Genomic DNA, 24,996 nt, shown 5'->3' on the forward strand with positions numbered 1-24,996 from the left:
GGACATCCCGTCAGCCGACCATCTAACAAGACGCGTACAATCTAATGCGATGCGCCTTTCAACCTGACCACGAGCGAGACCGTGGTAATAAGCACTATACGCTTGGAGCGCATCCACTAAAGGCCTTTGACAAGGCATGTAGTACGGAGGGACCAGGTGACAAGCCGGAGGACGTCTGTTCAGCAACATGGTCGCAGAACTTCTAAGAGAGTCGAAATAGTCAAGAGTCCTGTATAAGGTGTTGTGGCTGGAGTGTGGCGTTTTAGCTTATCGATTAGGAAAGCGCGCGCTCATCGTTGATGTCACCCCATCCTGGTCATGTTTCTTCCTCACACTACCATGGCGACTGGCGTTCGATTACTGCGGCCGCAGGCTTCCGCACTGCTTAGTTGTGTCAGTCGGACTAGAATTACTAGAGCCGACGCGCGTTGTCTATCCCTCTTCACTCGCCCTAAAACGACTTATGAAGAGCATGTACCTCTGACACCTATCGGAAGGCTGGGTCTGGCACTCAGTTCTGGCATTGGGGCTTTTCTGGACCCGAGGAAAGGAGGTACATGTAGCGCGTTTGAGTGAAACGTCACTTGCTAATGCTGCTTTAGAGCTGATTGCTGACTTCGGTGAGGCAACAGCACAGCCATACTTCATATACAAGCTTCGAGACCGCATGCTCATGAGCGCCACCGGGCGACGAATACTACGCGATAGGCCCCGGCTGACCTCCCAATCTCTTGATGTTCCTCGTCTTCGCGCACTCCCACCAAACAGCGTTGGCTACAACTACGCCGCGTGGCTGGACGTAGAGGGCGTAACGCCAGATACACGAGCGCAAGTGCGATACATAGATGATGAAGAATGTGCGTATGTTATGCAGCGGTACCGTGAGTGTCACGACTTCTATCACGCGTTGGTGGGACTGCCTGTCTTCAGAGAAGGAGAGGTCGCATTGAAGGCCTTTGAGTATGCCAACACTGGGCTACCAATGACAGGATTGGCTGTCTTCAGCGCTCTCACGTTAAAAAAGGGAGAGTGGAGAAGGTTTCTCGATATATATGGACCATGGGCCGCCAGAAATGGAGCGCGTGCCGACGACGTGATCAACATTTACTGGGAAGAGGAGCTGGAGACAGACATCAACGAGTTAAGGACCAGACTCGGTATCGAGAAGCCACCGGATCTGCGTGCGATGCGCAAGGAGGCGCGCGAAGCGCGAAAAAGGAACAGGGAGGCGAAGGAGGCAATGGCCAATGCCGCGGTATAACCACTAATTATGCACAACATTCTGTACCTACGCTTTTGCATCGTCATCATCGCCTGTATTCAGTCTATCCCTCAAACTGCCGACAGTGCCATGCGCATATCATTGCATCGGGTTGTCCGACCTGCCACGACTCGGCAGCCCTTCCGCGATCTGATCAATACGTCCTCGAGCCAGATCCGCAGACTCCTGCGTCTGCCCAACTCACGCGCTGTGGGGAAACCCACGTGGATGGGGTTTGGAGGTTCTAGACGACATTGGCAGGTCCGGAAGGACAATCACTCTTCCATCAGTGGGCTGCCCAGGACTACGCCGTGCATCTAAGCACAAGGGATGATAATCTGATATGGTCTCCAGGCGTTCGCTGACACACAATCCATCAAACGGGAAGAAATAGATCGGCCTTCGCCCTCCAATCATTTCCGCAGAATCTCGATAATAAGCTGACCCATGTTATGCAAGGGGCTTCCTCGATGATCCCATTCGTATGGCACGCGTTGAATTAGATTTGCTTAGCATTGATTGCACTTATCGGGACCATGTGAATCTTGAGGCTTCGCGACGCTGGAAGCATCTCCAATGACCAGCACATTGATGCAAACAGCCAAGCGGTAGTGTCGCTCAGCGAGATCACAGTAGCACGCCACCGGTCCGACCCGTGCGAGTGAGTATTGTAACACGTGTGGTCGATTGTTACACAACAGCCGCGCTCAGCTCGCATGGACTCGAAGGGATCGGCTATGGCGTATCCGTTCGTGCCGCAGGACGATTGCCTCCATTTGTACACATTTGCTCGATTGTCCAGTTGTTGGGGAATGCAGAGATGATCATCACATAAGTTATGTGAATGGCCACCTGCGGCACTGACCAGAAAAAGAAAAGCCACCACTTGTGTACGTTGGCAAGATGCCACAAGCCGCTGCATCTGTCGGCGCCGGCTCCCACACGATCCATACCTCATACGTTGATTGGTGCGCTGCAAACACACGGTCCGTGTAGGGAATCCCTTGCTGCAGGTACATCCCAGCTACCACCCACAATTGCATGTAACCACTGACTCTGATTACACAGCCTTGCGTACAGCATCGCGTCCTACCGAGCTTGTGTTCTTATCTATTGGAGAGCCTCCTTCGTCATCTTCGAACACAGGTATCCCCTGGCATGAAACGTCCTCCCACATTCACCCGCGCCAGAAACTACCGGAAAACAAACACCAGCGCCGCAAATAGACGCATCAACGACAACTGTGAATGCGTTCCCACGTATAACCCGCGACTGGTAATTGTTTCTCATGTTACGGTCTCACAAATTCCAGCTTGAGGCATCATGACCCGCTCTGACCGTCGACCGGAACTCTACGCGGCTGCTCTAATACCATACACTGCCGCAGCTGTTGCGCTAGTACTTCGAAATGTCGCTCGGCGGAAGACAAGAGTGACTATGGTATGGGAGGATTACCTGTCTATCGTGGCCTTCGTAAGTCCCTGAATTTGATCGCGCGTGAAGTGCTCACCATCGCATAGGCCATAGGAACTGGGTTCACGTTTATCAGCCTCTTCAGTATGATACCCAACCTACTATTCTGAATTATCGCTGACTTTAGCAGAGACACGATGGGGTTTTGGGCTCCCAATGAAAGACATCCACCTACCTGTGGAGGAGATCGTACACCACTACTTTGTGGACCTCTGGGCAGATATGTGTAAAGAATATGTATCTTGTCTATAACAAATGCTGACATATTACCAGGGCTTTACACGTTTTCTGTTGGCCTCAGCAAGTTCGTCATCCTTGGCTTTTACTGGCGAATGTTCTCTCTGTCGATGATACGATGGCCTATTCGGATACTCTCTCTGCTCTCGGCAGGCTGGATCATAGCAAGAGTATGTTGACGTTCGATCATGGCGACTGTATTTAATATATATACTGACAGATTTAGATCGCACTCATCTGTCTCCAGTGCACACCGATTCGCAAATTCTGGGACTCGGACCTACCTGGCACATGCCCGCTTACACCTATGATGTCGCTATTTGGTGCGGGCATACCGCACTTCGTTATCGAGCTTGCAATCTTGATATGCCCACTGTTTGAGATTTGGAAGTTACACCTACCAATCAAACGCAAACTTGCAGTAGCAGTCATGTTCAGTGCAGGTATTGCGGTATGTATCTCGGCCTTGATGACAATCATCCACACCCTCGCGCTCGACAAGAAAATGGACAAAGACCTTACATGGGATGGAGTTGAAGATCAAATATGGGCAGTCTGTGACGTCAACCTTGCGTCATTTGCAAGTAGGTCATCGAGCTCTTTTCAGCGAATGAAACTAATAACCCAGCAGCGTCACTTCCTCTGCTCCGCCCCGTCTTCCGTTCGTTCGGCGGCTTCTTCAGCACAGTAAAGGCTACAACAGTGCCATCCCAGAACTACAAAGGCACTGGATCAGCGCCTACATACGGAAGCACCCCCATACATCGTGGAAGCAGCCCAGACTCAGACTCGGAATTGGGGTTTGCTGATGAGGGCGGCCTCATGAGTGGCAGTGAGCTTGCTGGCTCGAGCAAGACTTTTGTCATGCATGAGATTAAACCCAGCAATTTGAACAATGATCCACAAGAGCAGCATGGTATACACGTCCGAAACGAGACGAAAATCGTGTATCATGACGCATAGCCACCTTTACACGACGCTGGCTGGTGTCGGCAGTTTCTATATGTGAGCACATACATAATACCGACTAATACTATTCATGATAACTGTCTGCCCGTTTTTCTATTACAGTCTCCGCCGCTTATCAGATTCGAGTGAGCGCTGTACTGTAATCTCTGCTCCAAATCGCCAAAGGACACGAAACAAAAGCCTATCAACAAGACTCAGAGAGGAACCAAATAAAGCCGGACGCACTAGATCACCCAAAGCGTTCATTACAAAACCGAGGCTTGTATGAAGACGTGTATTCGTGAATAAAGGAACCAACGCGTGATAAGATGCTTGCGATCCTCCATCACGCGGCTCTAGCCTGGGATATCATCACTGCTTCAGAGATGCAGTTTTACTCGTAGCAAGTCAGCTTCATTGCTTCTGTCCGTCGTCTATCTAAACCCGTCTAGCTCATGATTCAGAACAACGAAAACCCAAGCCCTAGTGACATTCGTCTACCATTGGGGATACCACAACGGATCATGCTATTTGGTTCCATTGTATTCCAATGGCCTTGGCTATACTCAGCTATGACGAGGACGAAGGACGATATAATGACTAACATCGAGATAGCTATAGGGCAGCACCTTCGATTTTGGTTTCTTATCACATTCACGGACAGTGAGTCTTGATTGATTCGCTCGATCGTATGACAAATTTGCATTCCGCGATATCTACCTAGCCCTTCTATTCGCCAGATGGACCTGTAAGGGTAGTACCCAATGCGACAGGAGTTCCGAAGTTGGGCCTGCCATCTGAATTGAAGTTGACCTTCTGCACCATAGTGTAGCGGTTCCCGTCACATGCGCCGTTGCTGTTGGCAGTGGCATGGAAGACATTCCAGATCTCCTTGCCATCAGGGCTATTGAAGAACCTTCACTACTGTTAACAAGAACACTAGTACTTGCAGAATCAAACTCACCCGTTGTGTCCGGGACCGTAGTTGTTATTCGCGGAGGTGAAGACTGGACCAGTCTTGGCCCAGCTTGCGCTCAGAGACGGATCGCCACTGCCATTCCAGGTAAGAAGACCCAAGCTGTACTGAGCAGTCCAGCAGTAGCTACCAGAGTAAGCAATGTAGGTTTTGCCGCCGTTGTACATGGCTGATGGGCCTTCCATAACGGGTGCGCCATTTCTCTCCCAGCTCTGAGTGGGCGCCGAAAGAACCTTAGTAGTGCCAATCTTGCCAGGCGCCGTGAGTGGTGCGATACAGAGGGACTGAAGGTTGTTTGACATGCATGACCAGACAAAGTAGTTGCCCCATGAGCTGAAGCGAACGATACTGCCGTCAATGCCCCAGGTGTTGGTCAGTGTCGCGTGGTAAGAGTAGGGCTGGAACGGATCGGAACCGCCTGTAGCATTGTCAATATGCCTCTCACTGCAGAAGCAAAGGAGTTCACCACATACCTTTGAGGACGTGTGGACGCTGCAGGTCCAAGTTGGCGCTCTGGCCAGCTGTATAGTAGATGTACCACAGGCCGTCAAGATAATGCAGCTCAGGCTGTAGCTTGTTGTCAGTACAAACACTTTGCCACGAAGAACCTAACTTACAGCCCACATGTTGGCGTTCCTGCATCCGTTTAGCAATGAATTCCCTCGACGTATCATTTGAAAACTCACCTGCTCGTGTTTGTATCCGTCCAGACTACTTTCTTCTCTCCTGTCTTCAGACCCTCGATGGTCTTGGCTCTAGTGATCTGGAGATTGGTCCATGTTGTGACCATGAGATAATAGTAACCTCCAGTCCAGACGATGTGAGGATCAGAGCCATCGGTCCTTTTGAGTGGATTCGAAAAGCTTGCTGCGCTGACAAGCGACGAGAGCGCAAGCACGCAGGTACTAACAGTCTGGAGAAACTTCATGTTGCTAGCTGACTATCACGTCTGTACCTATAGTTGACTTTGTGCTGAATTCCGAGCATTTTAAATATGTCTGCATGTTTTCGGCTGTGAGGAAAGTTCGGCGTTTGGCCGACATGCAAAATGAAGGCATGCCACGAGATCATATAAGTAGATTCCCATGAAACCGCCACACCCGTTCCACGAATAGTTGATTCTAAACAGACGATACCAAGGAAAATAGATTGGGGTCGAGTAGACTTCTCGGTGCGGGACGCGAAAGATCTGGGGTAAGCGTTTCATGAGAAGAGACCTATAATGCCCCGATTGGTGCGTTTATATGGGGAAATACTAATCAGTAGTATCCGCCCCACAACAGTGCCGGGTCTTAAAGTCCTAGTTCCTGCTAGGTTTACAGGTCGCACGCAAGCAGCAAATATTACATTGCATGAAAAATAGGGCATTCTAGACTTAACGTTGAATAAGAGATAGGGTCAACAACCTACTCATCATCATTATTATGAGATTGTAAATTTGGTACAGATTGCCCCAAGAGTAACGTCTCTTCAATATTTTATTCTGGTCTGGCTGATCGGTAAGGTAGGTACTACATACATGCAGTAATGACGCTGTTTTCCGAAAGGAAGTCTGTCCAAAAATTTGCTTGCGAACCAAGCCTCTTAGTACTCAGCATTGACAGCACCATATTCCTTGTCTGCGCATTGGAAAGAGAAAATCATCCTAGCGCCTTCAATCTTTACCAGTAGCTTGTACGTCACCACGGAGTACGGTTGACCATCTGACACCCTTTTCTTCGTCTTGTAATGCTCTTTGGGAACTTCACTGAGGTCAATGTTCAGCTTGCAGCACGTCTTTACGGCTATAAGCTGTTAGCAATCGAGCGGCCACCTTAGAATACACTTACTATCTGTCTCCGGATAACCTGGGGCCGAATCTTGTGTGCACATCATCAACGTGTAAGTGACATTCAGTTCCTCCTTCGTGGGATTCATTGATACTTGGGTAATGAAGGGAAACCCGATACTTCGTGTTCTTTCGAGATCGTCGCCTTTGTTGATGTACCACGTCATTTGGGATATCCGGTCAACTTCTTCCCACTCGTCGCGGTATACGAATTCTTCGTGTCCACTGTCGCGCAAAACATCATAGTGAGTGCCTGCAGCTACCCCGTAATGACTCTCCGCTACGCTGCTCACAACGTTTGCCTGCCGAGGAAGTTTGCTCAAAACGGCGCCTTGGACAATTGCTGACCATGCATTCTCCGGTTGGATGACTTGGATGTCGGGGTGGGCCTTTTCAATTGAGTCTTTTAGAAACAGACTAGATCCGAAGCCTCCAACAAGGAAAATGGCCTTTATCCGTCAGCGGAAGTTTTACTGGCTTACATTGAACTTACTTTGATTTTTGATCCCTTGGCGTGATTTTCTTCCAGACGCTTGATGCGCACTTTGTTGATCTGCTCTGCAACCAGCTTATCGATCTCTCTAAACACAGGATCAAATATGCCGAAAAGATCGTTTCTGCAAGAGTGAGTCTGGGAAACAGGCAAAGGTCGAGACAAACTTACGCAGTCAGAGTTAGGGTACTGCCCTTGATTCCACGGTTTGGATCGTCAGGTATGTTCGCCATTGGAAAGCTGACAAACTGGTTGTCGTCTTCACGACCACAGAAGCCGGGTTTGACCTGCTCGTCGAAGGTCTTCATGCCACGTCGCCAAGCATCGCTCTCCTTAAGATCGATGTGAACGCGCTCGCCAACGGTATTCTTCACAAACTCCTCAAACCTTCGGTTGATCATCATCGATCCAGCAATACCACCTGATGATGGCACGAGTTCCTTTAGCTCCAATGGATCTAATTCAACAACCTCGTAGGACACAAGGTCAACCGTGCCCCCGCCAGCGTCACATATCGTAATTGCATCTCCCTTCGAAAGACCTTTGTTCTTTAGCTGTCTGAATGTAAAGAGTGCAGCTGCTTCAGGTTCTTTGATAAGCGTAAGTGGAGTGATTCCAGCATTCTTTGCAGCCTGTTTGACACTTTAGCCCAAGAACTTGCAGTAGACAGCAGGTACGTAGTTTACCTTCATGGTCGTGTCCTTGGCCTTGTCTGACCAAACAGCAGGTACAGATAACACGAACTGCTTTTCCAACATCTCAAAGTACTCGGCTGGAAGAGTACCCGCAATTTTTGTCATGGCGTGCTTGTACATTGCTGCAATGTAGTCAGATGCAACTTCGATGGGTGGCTTTCCGAGTTTCTTTAGTTCTGCCTTCGTGGCTATTGACCCCGCAGAGTCAAACAGAGGCCGTTCCTGATCAGGATCCAGTAGCAACTTGATCCCCACGATCTTCTCTTCTGAGGACTTGTCGAGTTCGTAACCCCACTTGAACTCGTCTTTGGAGCTGTACTTCAACACTGTCGGCGCTTTGGGTACACTGCGACCTTGTGCCCCAGGCCATTCCGTGATTGAGTAAATTTGGTCCGATTTTGTTGAGAACGCGTAAGCGATGCTATTGCCACTTGTCAACCTTTTTGATTTTCTGAATATGGGACAGAATCGCCTTACCCACTATAAGTCGTGCCAAAGTCTAACCCGCAGATCAAGCGGTCACGACTCTCATCAACAGCCATCCTACCCAGGCTGACGCCGTTGATGAAGTCCTGCAGCGGGTCCTTCGAACCCATGCTGCTTTAGATGGATGTTTCTAGACTGAGAGAGAGTGTTGTACAATAATAGCAGTACAGCAATGGAATGGCATATGGAAGCGGCGAGAACTTGACTTACTCCTTACTCAATTTACATTTTAAAGGAAAGCATAATACTGTTGGCTGAGAAGGCTAGGCTGCGAATTGAGCCTGATGGCGGCTACAACGCACCGGGATGGGTTCTGCCTGATGCCAAAAAGATGAACTTGTGCTGCTGTCATTGCATCATGCAGGTGACTTGTCACCGTGGCGTTATTGAGTGGTAGAGCTTCCAACCAGGAAGTGGTTGAGCGTATTCAGCCTCGTCTCGAACATGGGTACTGATGGCTGACTGCAGAAAGTGTCTCGGCCCTCAGCCTGGTGGGACGATATGACACCATCTTAGCCACCGATCAGCCTTTTTTCATGTGAGTGACCCTAAACCGGTCAGTATGCCAAGTAGAGCGCGTTCATGCTTCGTGAGGCGAGGTCATGATGCGGAACATTGCACACATAACTTCCTGGTAAGCCTAAAATACTTTGCATTAGAGTAGTTTCGCATTCTATGCAACACAGTATTCCATGAATGGGTCTCAGCGCAATACTCATGAATGGAACGCCCCCAAACCTCACACTGGACAGTATCATACGGACCCACTAAGTCTGTCAAATATTAGTACACTAGCTGAGTATCTACACATGAGTCGTCAAACCTTAAGATCACAATCAAGAGACTTCATTGTCATCCTACTTCGTAGCTCAGCCAGAGACTCCTTTTCAGAGATAGAAACGAACATCGAGCGCAGATACCCACGCATCGCCGAATCTATCCGAGCCGTTGTTCGAGACGCAACAAACATGAGCGGAATTAATTCATCAGAAGAGCTGCTAGAGCTTGTCAGAAATACCTGTAAAAACGAAATACAGTCGGGATTGGACAAAGGTTTCTCCAAGCTGATGGAAGAGTTCAGAACTCAGACCAGAGATTCACAGCTAGGAATTGCAGTTAGTTCTGAGGAAAATCCGTATCCTGGTTGCTAACTTACCTTAGCAGTCATCAACGGAGAACGCCCCTCAGAATGTCGGTATCGTTGAGGTCACCGAAGAATTCACGGCTAGGAACAGAAGTCTGGAAGGTGAAGTCCAGCGACTGAAGGACACCCTCGAACAGACCAAGCAGGCTGTTGCACGCCAATTGCGAGATAATGAAGCGAAAACGACGAAGTTACGCAAGATCATCATTGAAAATGGACTCGATAACGATGGCCCGATCGATCAGGAAGTGGAGAACACATTCAGTACACTCAGCCACAATATTTTCAAGTTTGTGAAGAACCATTGCACGAACGAGACCGCAAGAAACCCATCCTGGTACAGGAAGGTGCCCTCCGATGTTCAGAACTGGTGGGTCGTTCGTCAAATAGCAAATTGTCTATACATTCACCTATTTGCACCGGGGCGGTCTTATTTTGGTTTTCTGGATCCGCACGATGATAATCTGTTGGCGACTTTCCACATGAGTCTAGAGAAGGACGTCAAAGGTATGTCGTATCATACTTTCTGGATTACCCAAGCTTACTTTGTTCCGTAGTTCCGGCACAGGAGATGTTGGATTGGCGGATTCGGACTTGTCAGTTGAGCAAGTACTCTAACCCCAGCACCCGTCTGAGCGAGAGTAAATGTGAAGAGCTAGTGAGCCTTTTGTATCAGAGATTGGAGCCTTTTTGGCATCATAGCTCGTCCGATATGAGGAAGAAGTTCAAGGACATCAGACTGAGTCTGGCAGATCTGTGTCAGCAGGCGTTTCGCATCGTCATGCTGTTCAGACGAGCCAAAACCGAGTATAGGTGGCTCCAGATGGACCGCGAGATGTTCAGAGATCCAATCCTATTGGAAGAGCAGGTAGAAGTCCAAGCTAGTGCAGGTTTCACAAGCTTTGAAAACGCGCAAAGAGTGGAGGAAGGCTTTAAGACTGTGTTTGGAGAAGTCATTAAAGGCGACGGACCTTCAGGACGCGTCAAGGAGAGTTGGCAGATCTTGCGCAAATGTTCGGTCTTGTTACTTGGGCCTGGGCACGTATGTACAAGATAGACGATAACACGTGCAGCTTGTATTCCGTGCAAGTGGTATCGTACAAAATCTGACACGGCACAGCCCAAATGCTCTGTGACTATTGGCTTCGAGTATTGATAAAGATGGGGAATTAGACAGTTCTGGCGAATACTGTATTCTGAGTCGCTGTGTGGTAATGGACGAGGCTGAAGGAGTCGGGCCGAACCCCGTCGCAGCCACACGCTGCACCTTTTATTGAGTCAGCGAAGGATCATGCATCTCGATTCACATCGCTATGTCTTGCCTTCAACGTGCGCCTGCCTTACCACGAGGCTTCAGCCTTCGAAACTTCACATCCTATCGCAGGCCTCCAGTTCATGTCAGAGCCGGATTGATCTCGTCGCCGTCACCCGTGTCGGCGTTCTCGCCTGCATGGCTACGAAGTTGCCTCCTGGCATCGCCTATGGCGCTGCTTCAGGCTGCAAGTGTTGGGCAGATTATGAGGCTCTGCAGGCGCTGAGGTTTTCTTTACATTAGAGGTATAGTGCGTATCGCTTCTGATGAGGCTTGCGCGCTGCTTCTTGCCAACTACTTCATTTCAATTTCCGCATCCGATCTCGAACCCTTCACCCGGAAGAGACGTACAAATTCTCTACCACCAGATGTCTGAAATTAAAATTCCCAGCTCGTATGGTGTTCCACTAGGCACCCTATATAACGGTCAATCGGACGAATTTCTCTCGCTTCATGTACTTGAGTCCGTACGGGCAGGCACCGTTGTATCTCAGCAGCTCAAAGTTCCTGCAATTGAGGTTCAACGACTCAAAGATGAAAGTCTTGCTAGCAAATTCGCCTTCATGCGCTCACCTCCACCCCTAGGAGCGAGTGTTCTTGGAGGAATGGTTACGATGAACACATGGCGGCAACAGCTTTTGAGTAGCTACGATGTCTCGAATCCGCCACGACAAGCTCTTCGGATTACTACCACAACTGTTCAGGAGAATCTGGACTTCAATAACCAAGATGTCAGGTATTGCTTCAGTCAGAATGCTGATAAGTTGAAACGTGCGACACATGTTTGTGCAAAAATCACCTGGGGGATTGAATGCGTCGTGATAGCGTCTGCAAAGGTTCCTGGAGAGCCTGCGTACAATGATCTCATCGATCGTTGCTTCAGACGCCTCGAGGCGACGGCGACAAGCGCAAATGCCGGCTTTGACGACAACGAGTCACGGACATACGATGAACACATCATTTTCACCGTCGATGGGGATATACCCGGGCTCACAAGCTCTCAACCTACAGCTTTCAGGGATGTGTTCCGTCTCTTCGCAATCTTGAAGAAATATGACGAGATGGAGCACCCTCTTACATACACCCTTCTTCCTACGATGGTACTCGAATACGTCTTAGCCATGCCAGTTGAGTGTAGTCTCACGCTTATACAGCCAAGTGTTGAGACAATTGATCATATCCTCTCTGCCTTCGATGACTTCCGAAAGGCCAAAGCACTTCTGGCTCAACACGAGCACTACGTGAGAAGCCACCGAGCGTACGTTGCGAAAGAACACATCTCCGAGATCTCGGACTTGAAGGATTTATCGCGTGCAGCATTTGAGTCATTTCAGCCAGTGTATGCACGCGTGCTGTACGAAGTCAGATCAGGCCAAACACCCATGCATGATCTGACTGCACTTGTCGCCGGCATTCGAGAGGGAGAACACGACCTTGAACATATCTTACGTCTCACTAAAAAGTTTGACCAACTACTTCAATTCGTCACAAAAGCTGTCTCTCTGGGTGCCAAATACTACGGGTATAAGAAGCCATTGTTCGACATTGCTACTCTACGACAATATGCAGATGCCTACGTCTTCGAATTCGATGAACGCTCATCTCGGGGTTGTGAGAGTTGGCCTGGCATGACCTCGCTCTTGCTGAGAATTCTAGATGAGTCACAGGGTCAAGTGCGTGTTGCTCTCTTGGACTGTGATGGCCTCCAGCGACCACTCTCAGAGCCATGCATATCACACTACCGGCACGGTATTCTTGTGGAGGGGAATGTATGGAAAAAACAAGAACTTCTTGCTAAATTTCCAGTCATCAGCTACAACAGGTCAAAGCTACGTGCCGCAAAAGACGGCACCAGAGCTGTACACAGGCGCCCGGTGAAGATTCCCTGTGGCAGCTCGGCTTGTGATCCACGGGTATTCTGGAGTTGGCTCTGTTCGCAATGCCAGAGCACGGTCGACTTTAGCGATCACCGAGTCTTCAGCTGTGCTTGCGGGCAGTGGGACTTCAGAGACTCAACCTTCAAATGCCCAAGGGTGACGCATGGTACAGCATTTGTCAAGTACGCAGACAACGACAAGATGTATGGGCATTTGCAGAATCTGGCTCCTTACGAAGAAGTCAACATACTGATACTGGGAGAAAGCGGGGTTGGTACGTTGCGATCTTTTTTGCATTCAAATACGTGGCTCATCTCTATTAGGAAAGTCAACGTTCATCAATTCGCTTGTCAACTACTTACACTATCCTCAACTTGAAGATGCTTTGGAAGGACCCAGCCTAACACATATCATACCATTCTCTTTCGCGACTCAGCTCCCAGACGAGAACGATCCTCGTGGAAGGATTGTGCAAAAGACGATTCGCTGGGGCTCTGACAAGAATGAGAACGATGGCTCCAAAGGCCGCTCAGCGACACAACAGACTCAGGTCCATACCGTCACACTAGGCCCAATGATTCTCCGCCTAATCGATACACCTGGCATCGGTGATACGAGAGGAGCCGAACAAGACAAGAAGAACATGGCTGATATTCTGTCGGTCCTCAGAGGTTACACGCATGTTCACGGCATACTCATTCTACTTAAGCCAAACAACTCCCGACTGACGGTCATGTTCCGATACTTTGTCAAGGAGCTCCTAACACATTTACATCGCTCCGCGGCAAACAACATGGTGTTCGGCTTTACCAACACACGCGGTTCCAACTACCAGCCTGGTGATACCTTTAAACCTCTACAAGAGTTGTTGAAAGAATTTGATTCTACGCGAATTGAGTTGTGCAAAGACACAGTCTATTGTTTCGATTCAGAAAGCTTCCGGTATCTGGCCGCCCACAAACAAGGTGTCACCATTGGCGACAGGCCCGACTATGAGCGAAGTTGGAACCGTTCGACAGAAGAGGCGCGTCGTTTACTTGCTCATTTTAAGAGCTTGCAGCCCCATCAGGTGAAGAGGTAAATTTATAGGATCAACCCCTGACGTCGAGAACTCTTTTACTAATTCGAATCAGCACAATGAGTCTCAACGAAACACGCATCGTCATTACTCAACTCACAAAACCCATGGCACAGATAGCACAGAAAATCAAGGCCAGCATTGCCACAAACGAAGACGATCTCAGAGACCTCCAGAGCCGTAAAATGGATCGGGAAGGACTCAGGAAGAAGCTCGAAGTGTCAAAACAAACCCTTCGTGCTGAGCGTGTTGAGCAGCCACGAACCGTGTGTTCTAACAGCGCATGCACTGAATCCGAAACAAGTGGCATCGGAGAGGGTCTAGATGGTTCAGAGCAATTGAGAACAGTCTACAAGACCATCTGCCATGATCCTTGTCACCTAGAAAATGTTCAAGAAGACAAAGTTGCAGATCCCGGACTAATCCAATGTTACTGTATTATCCAAGATGGAGAATCCGGCGTCAGGAAATCACAAGTGGGCAAATGTCGGTTCTGCCACCATTCGTGGCAGGAACACCTCCATATACGCTACGAGCTCAAGCCAAGCACAGTGATGGTAGTGGACACTTTTGTGCAGCGTGAGCTTGAGCAAAACGCCAATCTGATCCAGGTCAGGGAAAGAGGAATCGAGAGCAAAAAACGCATAATCAAAGAATTCCAGCAAGAGTATGATGCGATTAAGCGTGCTGCTGGTCGCTTCACCCTCTTTCTTCGGAAAAACTCCATCACACCTTACAACGATGCTACGGTGGAGTATCTCGACTTCCTCATCAAAGAAGAAAAACCGAAGGTCCAAATGGGTGCGAGTAGGAGGCGCCTGCATGAGCTCGAGCGATACCGAAGCGAGCACGTCGAGATCGTCGAGATTTTGAGCCACAAGATTGAAGATGGAAAAGAGAACGTCCTCGATGAAGCAGGTGTGGACCGGCTTGTACACAAACTCTATCGCATGGAACACTACGGTCCTGAGATTCGTCGAATACGTGAGGTTATCGACGATGCAGGTACGGCATCCTTCCGAGAACAGCCTCATCGTATCATGGGATTCAACGTCAATTCTTGGATTGGAGCGCTGGCGCCAAAGGTTATTGAGACAGGCTCGCGGAATCTCCTACAGAAGCGGCAATCGTCGGCTCAACAATCACCTCCTGTAGTGGCTTCATCGTATTCGCGACAGCTACCGAAGCAACCGGTTGCATCTACATGGGAAACCCAACTCCCAGTCATATCGCCGCGGCAGCTTCAATCAATACCTCAAAACTCGTACGTGCAGTTCCCTCAGCAGCAACAGGTCGTACACGAGCCAATACAAACCCCTCATCTGGGGAGATCTGAGTCTAGGAAATCGGTGAGTAGCGGCACTCTCTCCAAGATGAAGTTCTGGAAATGAGTACGTTGGGTGGTCGGGGCCTATAGCAATCAAATATTGACAAGCTTCTTTATGTACCAATGTAGAGACTGAACACTGATATTGGGTTCACTGAGACTTCTGAGTCGATTACTCCAACAGTGCATTAGCTACAAACCAATGTTTGAAAGCAAAATGTGTAGGAAAAGGCTCGTGGAGATTGTCGTGGAGCTTGGCTTAGGTATTCGAACTGCCATGAAACCTTCAATTGTTTCCGACTCTGCTTGAACAGTGAGAAAAGCATTGACATATGAAGTGCGTCAGCACCTGCAACATGTTTTAGATACCTAGAATACGAAAATCCTCGCGTATTTCCGATCCAACTCTGCGTACTCATCCCTCAGCATCTTGCTTCTGAGCTTGTTCAGTCTCATTACGACACCTTCTTCCTCGCCCTCGAAATCCTCCACATCCTGTTCAAGCTTCTGAGTGCCACGAAGCTTCCAGATCAGTCCTGTCAAACCACCGCTAGTCGCGGAGTCACGTTTATCGCGTGCTTCAGCTGCGAGATATGTCATAATTTTACCCCATGATTCGAGGCCAACTTCCTCGCACTTTTCGCATTTCTTGCGAAGCTCGTCATCACCACTAATGGGTTCCAGGATTTGTGCGGTCTTCGAGGTTGATACGCCATCACGAACCCAGGACAGTCCTTGCTGACGCTGCTCAGGAGAAGAGCCAGTGGCAAAGAGGATTTCGCCGATGTAATTCTTGAGTGCAGCCTCTTCGCAGCGGTCCTGCTCACGACGCAGGAGGGGCTCGTCTCCGGAAGGCGGTACTGGAGGATAGTCTGGCTCTTTCAGCAAGCTCAGTATTGTGCCTATCATACTCGAGTCCTGTGGTTTGTTGCCGGGTGAGAGAGGTGCAGTGTCGGCGGATAGACGTGCACGTAGAAGTGAAACAAGAATGGGCAGAGAGCTGGAAACTCGCCCTTGCTCCGCGAGGAAAGTGGCCAGATTTGTTGCAGCATAGACGATGTTCGGTGTAACGAGCTCCTTCGGCGCGGTCGAGGAAAGTACTGCGGTCTGACGGTCGATAACGGTGGAAGGGTCGGTCGTCGGTAGGCCTGAGATGGCGATGTCGAGCGCCCAGCGGTACATTTCTTCCGCCGAGTCGGGCAGCTTCTTAAAGCTCAGCCAGTCAGCGTAGCCAAGCGCTGCAGTAACACGCTGGTGTGTGGTAAATCCTTTCGTTGTGATGATCTTCAAGTAGAAGCTCTCTGGACTGTCGCTAGCAGATACACGGCTGTCCTCGTCTGGCACTTCTGGCATGCCCGGTAGCACGGCTTTCGGTCGTGGGTTCGATTTTGATTCGACGAACTCGGGCGCCCATACGTATCTTCTCCATTTGTCTGTGACCCATCCCTCCAGACGCTCCGCAGCTGCCGCCATGTCTAACAGTACTTCAAAGTAGCCCTGTCGCCATTCTTCGCTTTTTGCAGTGATGTCTAATCCTGCTTTGCCGACACCAGGGACCAGAGTCCCTCCTTCTTCTTGCTCGGCCAGGCCAGCCCCATCTACTTCTGGGTCTTCCAAGCGACTGAGCGCTTGATCAAGCTCATCATAGACTCGCGCCCAGTTCGGGAAGCCCTCCTCCTCGTTGTTCTCGGGTACTTGCCACCACTTCCCTCTTCTGAAACGAAACCTCGTGATCAGACTCCATTCATGGGGTGAAGGGAATGCGCGTTCCTGCTGCTCGCTCAAAATTCCCATACCGGCGACACTGACGCATGACGAGACCAGGAATATGAGGATCGAATACCGCACACTCAATTTCGCTGTTTCTTTGATGAACTTTTTATGGTTGGCGCTGATCGAGAACAATCGCGCAATCTGCCCACTGGACAGGTGTTGACCAGAGGGATAGAGGAAGGGGAGCTGCGGGCGCGACGCGCCTGTGTGGGTGATGAGGAATTGGCGTGGGTGCTTATACGAGAATTGGCGTGGGCATGTGGTTTCGGTCGGTCGTGCATTGGATGGACGCAGTGCCTGCCGAGGCAGCTGTGTTCGGCGGACGGGAGGCGGCATATTCTTGTTGCGACATTGGTGGGAAGGCCTGCGGAGAGTGGTGAGCTTTCGGAGGTGCCAGGCGGTGGCGCTAGCGTGGCAGAAAATGATTTCGAAATAATTGAGTCGTGAAGTTCGCGCCAGACCCTCGACATTCAGTACATTGCTATTTCTACGCGCCCAACATGTCCAAATCAGAACTCAAAGAAGAGAAGAGTCGCAAGCGGCAAGCAGAGGACACTGCAGACGCGCCAGTAAAGTCCAAGAAATCCAAGAAGTCTAAGGATCTCGAGACAACCGATGCGCCCGTAGAGGAGGTCAAGAAGGACAAGAAGGATAAGAAGACAAAAGACTCTAAGAAGTCGAAGAAATCCAAAGATGTCGCAGATACTGCAGAGGATGTTGCTGCCGAGGCTACGTCTGCCGAAGAGAAGTCTGAGAAGAAATCGAAAAAGTCTAAGAAGTCAAAAACCAGCGACGATATTACCGAATCCACCAAAGTCGATGACGACGTTCCCATGACCGATGCTACGGCCGCAACCGACGATTCAACCCCCAAAGACGAGACTAAGAAATCCAAGAAGGAAAAGAAAGAAAAGAAATCCAAGAAGTCCAAGACGGAGGCGGAGGCTGAGAACGCACCTACAGATGAGAAGACTGAAGACGTTACCATGGAGGATAGCACTGCCGCAGAGGTGAAGAGTGAGAAGAAGGACAAGAAGGACAAGAAGGACAAGAAGGAAAAGAAGGAAAAGAAGGAGAAGAAGGACAAGAAGGAGAAGAAGGAGAAAAAAGAGAAAAAAGAGCAGAAGGCCAAGGAGACAGCAGAGCCTGAAGTCAACGGAGACGCTGCGACAGAGGAAGCCGAGGCCGAGACTGGTGCTGAAGCAGAGACTGAACAAACAGCTGGCAAGAAGGGCCGCTTCATCGTTTTCGTTGGTATGTCACAATCTTTCAGTCACAGTCGAACACCAGCTAAACAGTACAGGCAACCTTCCCTACACCGCCACCAAGGAATCCATCGAAGAGCACTTTGCGAAGATCAAGCCGACTGAGATTCGTCTACGCACTTACAAAGGCACCAACAAATTCATGGGCACCTGCTTCGTCGAGTTCGATCGATTCGACCGCATGGAGACATGTCTGAAGAAATATCACCACTCTGTCTTTCCTGACGGTAAGAAGAAGGAAGGTCGCAAGATCAACGTTGAGCTCAGGTAAGTGACAACCTTCACGTATCAAATTCTTTCAGCATGTGCTAACATTGATTAGTGCCGGTGGTGGCGGTAACAGCGAAGCACGACGCGAGAAGATCCAGGTCAAGAACGACAAACTGCACGATGAGCGCGCAAACGACCGTGTGAAGCGTGTTGAAATTGAGATGAAGCAGGCCGATCGCGCAGCCAAGAAGGGCAACAAGAATGCCAACGGCGAGGAGGAGGCTGCCGAGCCGGACAATGGCGGAATCCATCCTGCTCGTCTTGCCATGATGTCTGGAGCAGATCGTCCAGCCTACCCTACTCACAGGCAGCGATACTAGTATCTTTTTTGCACGGGCCTAGGGCTGCCTTCCTTCGATTTGCTTAATTGCAGCACGCGATGGCTTTGCATTGCACGCGTGTTTGGATAGAACGGAGTGCTTCTCTTTTGTTGGTTAGGAATTACGGCTTCTAGATACCATACTACCGTTATAGGTACAAGTCAAATATACCACTATGACATCACACTTCACAAAGTTGCAATTCGTGAATGACTGCAGATAACAGCCAATCAGAGTTGCTCACAGCAAGCCCCACGCGACCTTAGTCACCATTACATCTTCAGCAGCACTGCACACGTCCTGGCGATAACAGGAACACAACAGGTCATAGCTTGGTAAGTAAACCGTGAAAGTGCATGCGTTGTGTCGTCTCTCCAGATAATTTCACCTTTCATCCTTCCGTAGTGTAGGCGGGGTTAAGCTTGTTACCTCTTTCCTCTCTCATCAAGCACTGGACATGTCGTCTCAACAGTCTCCAAATACAGCAGTACACCTGAAAATGAAGCGATAACGGGAAAGCACTATCTCGCTTGAATCGATACTAACATTTGCGAGACTTCCTTCCTCCTCACAATCCAACATACCCCCACCCACCATCTCCACTGGATTCCAAAACATCACTTCTCGGACCTATCCAACCCGCCGACCCGTCAAACCCACCCACCATGTCTGTCGACCCCTCAACAACCGAGCCCTCATCCTTCACCCCTTCCATCCCCACCGAAGCCGTCGTAAAAGCCACAGACGACATCTACATCGAGCTCACGCCGCACGACCTCGACTCGCGCGCACTAACAACCTTCGTGCGGTCGCCCAGCGCCGGCGCCACCGTGCTCTTCATCGGCAGCACACGCGACTCGTTCAACGACCTGCCCGTCTCGAGTCTAGCGTACACCTCGTACACGCCGCTGGCCAAGAACACGCTGTTCAAGATCGCGGCAGAGGTGCTGGAGAAGCACAAGTGCACCAAGATCGCAATCAGCCATAAGCTCGGCGAGTGCCCGATCGGCGAGGAGAGTATTGTTGTGGCGGTTAGTGCGCCGCATCGCAAGGCGGCGTGGTTGGCGGGCGAGGAGGCACTGGAGTTAACCAAGGATAGGGCGGAGATTTGGAAGTTGGAGAGGTTTGAGGGGGGAGAGGGCGTGTGGAGGGCGAATAGGGACGGGGTTATGGGGACTAAGGTGCCGAAAGAGGAGGAGAAAGGGCTGCCAAAGGTGTAGATACGGAGCTTGAGCAGGAGTGAACTGGGAGAACCGTCGGGTTTTGATAAATGGTGGAAGGAGAGGGAGTTGAGACTTGTACGAGGAGGTTAGTACGGTTGGTTTGAGGATGCTAGACCATATGTTCATACGATTCTGTGGAGAAGGCATCAGGGCGATAGTATGGTTTCTACTTACGCCTCTGTCATGCCGATCATTGTCATGATTGGAAGATGCTATTTCTCGGGCAATAGCTGGACTCACATCATAGTTCGCGCTCCAAATGGGTTGCGCCAACTAAGTAGAGTCTGGATGGAAGGTCTATAAAAGCTATAATTTGACTAAACAGAGGTTTCCACCTCCAACTGACCAAAAGCTCGATCAAGGCACATGCATGCACATCTGTCAGTGAGGGTAGCCCAGACCACTGCGTGTCATGCTAATTGCAAGTGGTACATGAACCACGCCAAACGACATGGTAGCTGAACACTCCCACATCGGATCAGAAATTCGTGACAGGAGAGGCATGATTCACAAATATAGTCAAGAGTGGCAGATGGCGTTGATGTGGCATCCACGGCTCCTCAGCCGGCGAAAGTTTCCAGGTCCAGGGGACGTTTCAGCCTTGTCGAAATTATCATGGGCATGGTGTAGACGGAACGTCGGAGGCAATTTGAACAGAGCGAGGCCCTGAGTAGCCTTGAGTAGCGTCAGGTTGCCTTTTTCAGCACAATAGCACCGAACTGAGAACCAGCATGGTAAGCGCGCTGTAATCTCGGGATATTGTGATTCATACAAGCACTTGGCGCGGCATTAAGTTCCTGCATCGTGTTGCTGTCACTTCCCGTACCAATGATACTTGGGCAACCTAGCTTTCATGATGGGGAACGCTGATTTCATTGTCGGGACCGAGATGGGCTGAGAAGTGTCTGCTGTACTACCCCATGGCGAATAGACCAGCCTCGACGCTTGGTCGAAAACGAGTGGGTCCTTGTCGATGACCTTCGCAGGAGTCTGCAGCTGTACAAACTCTTGTTCCGGGGAAACCCATCGTATTTCGTAACATACCGCTTGGCAATCCTGGAAGAACTTACACACAGGCAACCCGAGTGTGGTACAGAACTCGGACTTCAACAGTCGCCAGCGCACAGGCCAAACGTGGTCCGAGCCTGTGTTACCTGCAGAACGTTAATAGTCTTGAGAGATTGGGGCTTTGGTAATGCGGTTCGCTTGACATCAAGAATGTCAAGATGCTGTGCTTGAATTGATTTCCTTAGATGCAGCCTTTGAGTCTCGCCGGAGACTGGTCTGCTTTCGCAAGGCGCTTCTCGGTCGGGGGCCAGCCTGCCTACTGATATCATAGCTCAGCTGAGCTGACATGTACACTATTCTTACATCCTTAGTCTTACACTACGGGTTATGGTAGTCACTGAGACTTTGTATCAGTGCTTTCTTCGTCTTCCTCCACTATCCTTGTTTCCCCCGCTCTGAGCAGGGTCTCGCCGAGTCCATTCGGCGCATCGTCTTCTGATCGGTATATCGAGTCGTAGTTTAATCGTCCCCGCAGGATGGATCGTGCCTCCTTCAAGTTCGCGATGTCTAATGTCCACATGGTGCCGCCAAGCATCATAAGCCCGACACTGAAACAGTTCATTGTAGCCATGTTGAGCGCTTGTAAGGCATCCGACATTGGGCTGAAGAACTCGTGTGGATTTGTATTCGCTGCGTAGAACGATGGCTTCACTCGAAGCTGCCGCCGCCAGATAGCCTTGCGTGTGATTGCTGTTGTTGCAAGCAGACACGCTGAACCGATACAGAAGACCGACAGCTGGCGCAACGATCGAGCTGATGTAATGGGCGTGCGTTCGGAGGCGGACTCGGGTGGTGGCTGCAGCGGCGGGCTGCTTTGCGGCGGACTGCTCTGGGGGCTATTCTGAGGCGCAGAGTTGTTGGCCGGAGGAGCGGATGATCGTGTCATCATGCGAATGATTGGGAGTTTCTGTATGGATTCCATGAAATCGTATAGCGCATACGCAAGTAATCCGGGGTGCCGTAATATGGGTAATCTGGTCGGCAAGTTGCAGGATCAGCTTTCCTTGCTGCAGCGCGTGCGGACCCCCGAGACGATGTGTGAAAGTAAGCAGACTTCCTTGCCGGTGATCCGATGTTGCACCAGTAACTTCGGAGATCAAAGAATCGCGTGATGACTATTGAAAGACGATGAGAAGCGGGTTGAAGGAGCAATGGCGTATTACGAGAGGCTGTTGTTCTCGTTCACGAAAAGTCAAAGGCGAAGCGGAGAAACATCGGGAACAACTTCAAATGGAAGGCGCCCTGCTTGAAGTGATCGCAGCTGGAAGGTGGCACCATTATCGTCGACACCGTTCGGATCTCAAATCTACTGCAGTTACGTGTCGCTATTTTTCGCAAGTATTGCTCCAGAATTACCTATGAGCATCTTCGTATAGGCTGCAGCTCCTGCGTCACTGGCTCAAGGACAACATCTGGGCTTAAGCAATGTGAAAGGCTTCATGGCATGTCACTAGAGGCTGCAAGCGAACTTTCAAATACTTGCTGCTATGTGGCTGGTTTATCGTTCTATCATAGGGCTTTGCACCGCGACCTCGTCTGCAACCTGCACTGACAGCTAAAACAAGAGCATACTGTACTTATAATAAGACATACCGATTATGACGGCGACAGCTTTGAGATTGCTACAACCTGCCAACAGTACGTGCTACAGATGACCTAATCCGGCTAGGGATCTCACCAGAGCACAGCATGTGCATGCCCATGCCTGAACTACTTCAGCTCTTTCGTAGTCAAGAGCAATACAGGTATATACTGCTTGTTTGATCACACCAATCAGGGTAGTGACTGGTTGTTACATACATCTTGACCACCAATGGCATTACGTCAGACCATGACTGCACTGCTTGCAGACGCAGGACCGCGAGCATGCCTAGCTCCATCGACTCAGATGTAGGCGAGTCTCCAAGCAGATACAGGTCATCATCCGGTAAGGCATCTGGCGAGGGGGGACGGACTATCGATTTCGGCTGATCGCGGTGCGTGAGGCGTTTTCGATGTGCATCACTGATGGCCTTGATGTATGGAGCCTTCAAAGTGCGATTTACAAGTTCGGAAAGCTATATAAAGGCAGCAGTACATCTACTGAAGATGATCACCAGCACTAGCAAATCCTCAATCTCACTACAAACTTATTGCACTCCCTTCGTTTGACCATAGCTCGCCCCTTCATCATGCTCTTCTACGCCACGATCGTTGCTCTTTTGGCCTCAGCCTCCCTCGTTGCCGGCGCAGCCTTCCCCGGCGGCGACAAAGACAAGAGCACCTGCTCCACAGTCTACCACACCAAGACCAAGATCGGTGAGACAAAGTCCACCTACTACGAGACCAAGACGAAGACAGACACGTATCCCTCCACCAGCACCAAGTACATCACCACGTCATCAGCGTGCCCATACACCAGCACCCTCTACAAGCCCACGGCAAGTCCCCTATCAGAACCCAAAGCACCCGTGCTAATTGTCCCAGACCAAAACTTACCTCACAACCTACACCCACAGCGAGAAAGTTCCCGTGACAACATACACCTATTTGACCAAGCTTGAAACGAAGAGCACCATCAAAGTCGAAACAAACAAGGAAACGTACGCAACCTCTTGATGCTGCTCGAAGTGGCTCACAAAACTGATGCGAAAAAGCTCTACCGGCACGTCCTACGTCGCCTCCACCAAAACCGAGTACCTCACTGTTACGGCGACGAAGACGGCGCTCGAGACTGTGACTAAGGAGACTAAGGTTCCTGATACGAAGACGGACGTCGAAACTAAGACTGTGTGCGCAACGTCGAAGTGCTCCGGTTATGGATGTTGAGGGTCTGCGTTAGGTGGGTGTCTGTGAAAACTGGCACTTGGTGTGTTGGGAGGGAGAGGGGTACAGCCAACTGTTTTCACTCCTTGAAATGGTGATACGGGAATGTTTTGCTTCTGTGTGGACGTCACTAGGAACAGCAAATAGCTTCGTCCGACTCATTCCTGCGGTCAGCCAGTGGCCACCTGATGTCTGTTTATGTACAGGTAGCTGCTGCACAATATGATTCCGTACCGCTGGGCGCGTTGCTGCAACCCTTTTCCGTGTAGTCTCCTGTGTTTTCTACTCTTACAAGACCTTGATCGGCCTGCCAGACCACCCTCGCTGCATTGCAGGACCTGGCACTATTCCCATATCGACATCGGATATCGTGTCTCATAGCGCGTTCTTCTGCTCTTCATCCAGCGCTCACCCCATCTTGACGTTCGAAAAATCCATTTCAGGGTGCTGCGACTTGAACTGCGCGAGGATGTCCAGCTTCTTCTGCTCGTCGCTGGTGGGCTTGCCCTGCTCCTTCTGGCGCTGGTCAAACATCATCTTCTCGACCATGCCGCGGGTCTCGCCGTCCAGGTCGCCCAGCTGGCTGTTCTCGGGCTGGATCTTGCTGGTGTCGATCTTGGGGGCCGAGGTGATGACGTGCGGCCACCACTCCATCTGATTGACCTTGTCGAGGTGGATCTCAATGTCCTTGCCGGCGGCAGTGGTGCTCAGGGTCCAGGTCGAGTCGTCGACGCGCACGGGGTGGGGGAGCTCGCCCTGCGACATGTTAGGAGGGCCATTGCCTGCAGCAGCGGGGGACGCACGTCGATGATGGGCGGCTGACCCTTGATGCCCACCTTGAGGGTGCTGCGGGCGATCTTGACGTCCAGGTCCTTGCCCTTGTACTTTGCCTCGACCGAAACGGTAATGTCGAGGTCCTTGATCGTCTGGTCCCACTTGTAGGGCAGCGCGGCCTGCTCGGCCTGCTCGCGGGCCTTGGCCTCGGCGTCGAGCTTCTTCTGCTCCTCGGGTGACGGGTCGCTGGACATGGTGTGCGGTCGGGGTTAGGCGTGTTTGCAGCGTGTTTGCAGTAGAGGCGGGGCAGCTGTCAGCGTGTTTGGCATCGGGCCCCTCAAAACATTGGGCGGCAGTCGGCAG

At 50.5% G+C, this 24,996-nt stretch overlaps 13 protein-coding genes across 13 annotated transcripts; 8 read left to right on the plus strand and 5 right to left on the minus strand.

The window, feature by feature from the left end:
• Nucleotides 1-339: 339 nt before the first annotated feature.
• C7974DRAFT_415427 (coenzyme Q biosynthesis protein Coq4-domain-containing protein) lies at nucleotides 340-1,261 on the plus strand (the record flags this gene model as incomplete). Its single annotated transcript, XM_046143891.1, has 2 exons — nucleotides 340-553; nucleotides 603-1,261. 2 exons carry the CDS (start codon nucleotides 340-342, stop codon nucleotides 1,259-1,261), a joined length of 873 nt encoding a protein of 290 aa, XP_045994677.1.
• C7974DRAFT_228010 (uncharacterized protein) lies at nucleotides 1,111-1,664 on the plus strand. The gene has a single exon (XM_046137315.1). The coding sequence runs from the start codon at nucleotides 1,271-1,273 to the stop codon at nucleotides 1,580-1,582; it is 312 nt and encodes a 103-aa protein (XP_045994678.1). The 5' UTR covers nucleotides 1,111-1,270; the 3' UTR covers nucleotides 1,583-1,664.
• A 920-nt stretch (nucleotides 1,665-2,584) lies between these two features.
• C7974DRAFT_415428 (uncharacterized protein) lies at nucleotides 2,585-3,934 on the plus strand (the record flags this gene model as incomplete). The annotated part of the gene is made up of 6 exons (XM_046143892.1): nucleotides 2,585-2,734; nucleotides 2,782-2,818; nucleotides 2,865-2,960; nucleotides 3,008-3,141; nucleotides 3,198-3,555; nucleotides 3,603-3,934. 6 exons carry the CDS (start codon nucleotides 2,585-2,587, stop codon nucleotides 3,932-3,934), a joined length of 1,107 nt encoding a protein of 368 aa, XP_045994679.1.
• A 563-nt stretch (nucleotides 3,935-4,497) lies between these two features.
• Nucleotides 4,498-6,071, minus strand: C7974DRAFT_473993 (glycosyl hydrolase). The gene is made up of 5 exons (XM_046146585.1): nucleotides 5,582-6,071; nucleotides 5,513-5,531; nucleotides 5,369-5,462; nucleotides 4,884-5,313; nucleotides 4,498-4,835 (listed from the first exon to the last, which is right to left on the minus strand). The coding sequence occupies exons 1-5, from the start codon at nucleotides 5,821-5,823 to the stop codon at nucleotides 4,649-4,651; spliced, it is 972 nt and encodes a 323-aa protein (XP_045994680.1). The 5' UTR covers nucleotides 5,824-6,071; the 3' UTR covers nucleotides 4,498-4,648.
• A 160-nt stretch (nucleotides 6,072-6,231) lies between these two features.
• Nucleotides 6,232-8,695, minus strand: C7974DRAFT_399118 (uncharacterized protein). Its single transcript, XM_046142390.1, has 7 exons — nucleotides 8,389-8,695; nucleotides 7,903-8,332; nucleotides 7,388-7,848; nucleotides 7,217-7,340; nucleotides 6,725-7,172; nucleotides 6,403-6,679; nucleotides 6,232-6,339 (listed from the first exon to the last, which is right to left on the minus strand). Exons 1-6 carry the CDS (start codon nucleotides 8,505-8,507, stop codon nucleotides 6,480-6,482), a joined length of 1,782 nt encoding a protein of 593 aa, XP_045994681.1. The 5' UTR covers nucleotides 8,508-8,695; the 3' UTR covers nucleotides 6,232-6,339; nucleotides 6,403-6,479.
• A 335-nt stretch (nucleotides 8,696-9,030) lies between these two features.
• C7974DRAFT_399121 (uncharacterized protein) lies at nucleotides 9,031-10,716 on the plus strand. Its single transcript, XM_046142391.1, has 3 exons — nucleotides 9,031-9,512; nucleotides 9,559-10,048; nucleotides 10,099-10,716. The coding sequence occupies exons 1-3, from the start codon at nucleotides 9,090-9,092 to the stop codon at nucleotides 10,596-10,598; spliced, it is 1,413 nt and encodes a 470-aa protein (XP_045994682.1). The 5' UTR covers nucleotides 9,031-9,089; the 3' UTR covers nucleotides 10,599-10,716.
• Nucleotides 10,717-10,848: 132 nt separating this feature from the next.
• Nucleotides 10,849-15,352, plus strand: C7974DRAFT_228085 (uncharacterized protein). The gene is made up of 3 exons (XM_046137316.1): nucleotides 10,849-13,004; nucleotides 13,054-13,807; nucleotides 13,864-15,352. The coding sequence occupies exons 1-3, from the start codon at nucleotides 11,120-11,122 to the stop codon at nucleotides 15,197-15,199; spliced, it is 3,975 nt and encodes a 1,324-aa protein (XP_045994683.1). The 5' UTR covers nucleotides 10,849-11,119; the 3' UTR covers nucleotides 15,200-15,352.
• C7974DRAFT_228086 (uncharacterized protein) lies at nucleotides 15,353-17,265 on the minus strand. Its single transcript, XM_046137317.1, has one exon. It carries the CDS (start codon nucleotides 17,242-17,244, stop codon nucleotides 15,505-15,507), a length of 1,740 nt encoding a protein of 579 aa, XP_045994684.1. The 5' UTR covers nucleotides 17,245-17,265; the 3' UTR covers nucleotides 15,353-15,504.
• A 111-nt stretch (nucleotides 17,266-17,376) lies between these two features.
• On the plus strand, nucleotides 17,377-18,949 carry C7974DRAFT_399127 (uncharacterized protein). Its single transcript, XM_046142392.1, has 3 exons — nucleotides 17,377-18,162; nucleotides 18,212-18,440; nucleotides 18,496-18,949. Exons 1-3 carry the CDS (start codon nucleotides 17,409-17,411, stop codon nucleotides 18,761-18,763), a joined length of 1,251 nt encoding a protein of 416 aa, XP_045994685.1. The 5' UTR covers nucleotides 17,377-17,408; the 3' UTR covers nucleotides 18,764-18,949.
• A 103-nt stretch (nucleotides 18,950-19,052) lies between these two features.
• On the plus strand, nucleotides 19,053-19,983 carry C7974DRAFT_363608 (Molybdopterin biosynthesis MoaE; the record flags this gene model as incomplete). The annotated part of the gene is made up of 2 exons (XM_046139765.1): nucleotides 19,053-19,098; nucleotides 19,319-19,983. Exon 2 carries the CDS (start codon nucleotides 19,429-19,431, stop codon nucleotides 19,981-19,983), a length of 555 nt encoding a protein of 184 aa, XP_045994686.1. The 5' UTR covers nucleotides 19,053-19,098; nucleotides 19,319-19,428.
• Nucleotides 19,984-21,388: 1,405 nt separating this feature from the next.
• On the minus strand, nucleotides 21,389-21,940 carry C7974DRAFT_415436 (uncharacterized protein; the record flags this gene model as incomplete). The annotated part of the gene is made up of 1 exon (XM_046143893.1): nucleotides 21,389-21,940. One exon carries the CDS (start codon nucleotides 21,938-21,940, stop codon nucleotides 21,389-21,391), a length of 552 nt encoding a protein of 183 aa, XP_045994687.1.
• Nucleotides 21,941-23,104: 1,164 nt separating this feature from the next.
• On the plus strand, nucleotides 23,105-23,972 carry C7974DRAFT_228198 (uncharacterized protein). The gene is made up of 3 exons (XM_046137323.1): nucleotides 23,105-23,474; nucleotides 23,521-23,636; nucleotides 23,691-23,972. Exons 1-3 carry the CDS (start codon nucleotides 23,226-23,228, stop codon nucleotides 23,860-23,862), a joined length of 537 nt encoding a protein of 178 aa, XP_045994688.1. The 5' UTR covers nucleotides 23,105-23,225; the 3' UTR covers nucleotides 23,863-23,972.
• C7974DRAFT_228239 (HSP20-like chaperone) lies at nucleotides 23,933-24,995 on the minus strand. Its single transcript, XM_046137324.1, has 2 exons — nucleotides 24,663-24,995; nucleotides 23,933-24,615 (listed from the first exon to the last, which is right to left on the minus strand). The coding sequence occupies exons 1-2, from the start codon at nucleotides 24,885-24,887 to the stop codon at nucleotides 24,268-24,270; spliced, it is 573 nt and encodes a 190-aa protein (XP_045994689.1). The 5' UTR covers nucleotides 24,888-24,995; the 3' UTR covers nucleotides 23,933-24,267.
• Nucleotide 24,996: the final 1 nt, after the last annotated feature.

Source organism: Boeremia exigua (genome assembly GCF_020726555.1).
Source record: "Boeremia exigua strain MPI-SDFR-AT-0100 chromosome Unknown C7974scaffold_9, whole genome shotgun sequence".
In the NCBI taxonomy this organism is placed as follows: domain Eukaryota; kingdom Fungi; phylum Ascomycota; class Dothideomycetes; order Pleosporales; family Didymellaceae; genus Boeremia; species Boeremia exigua.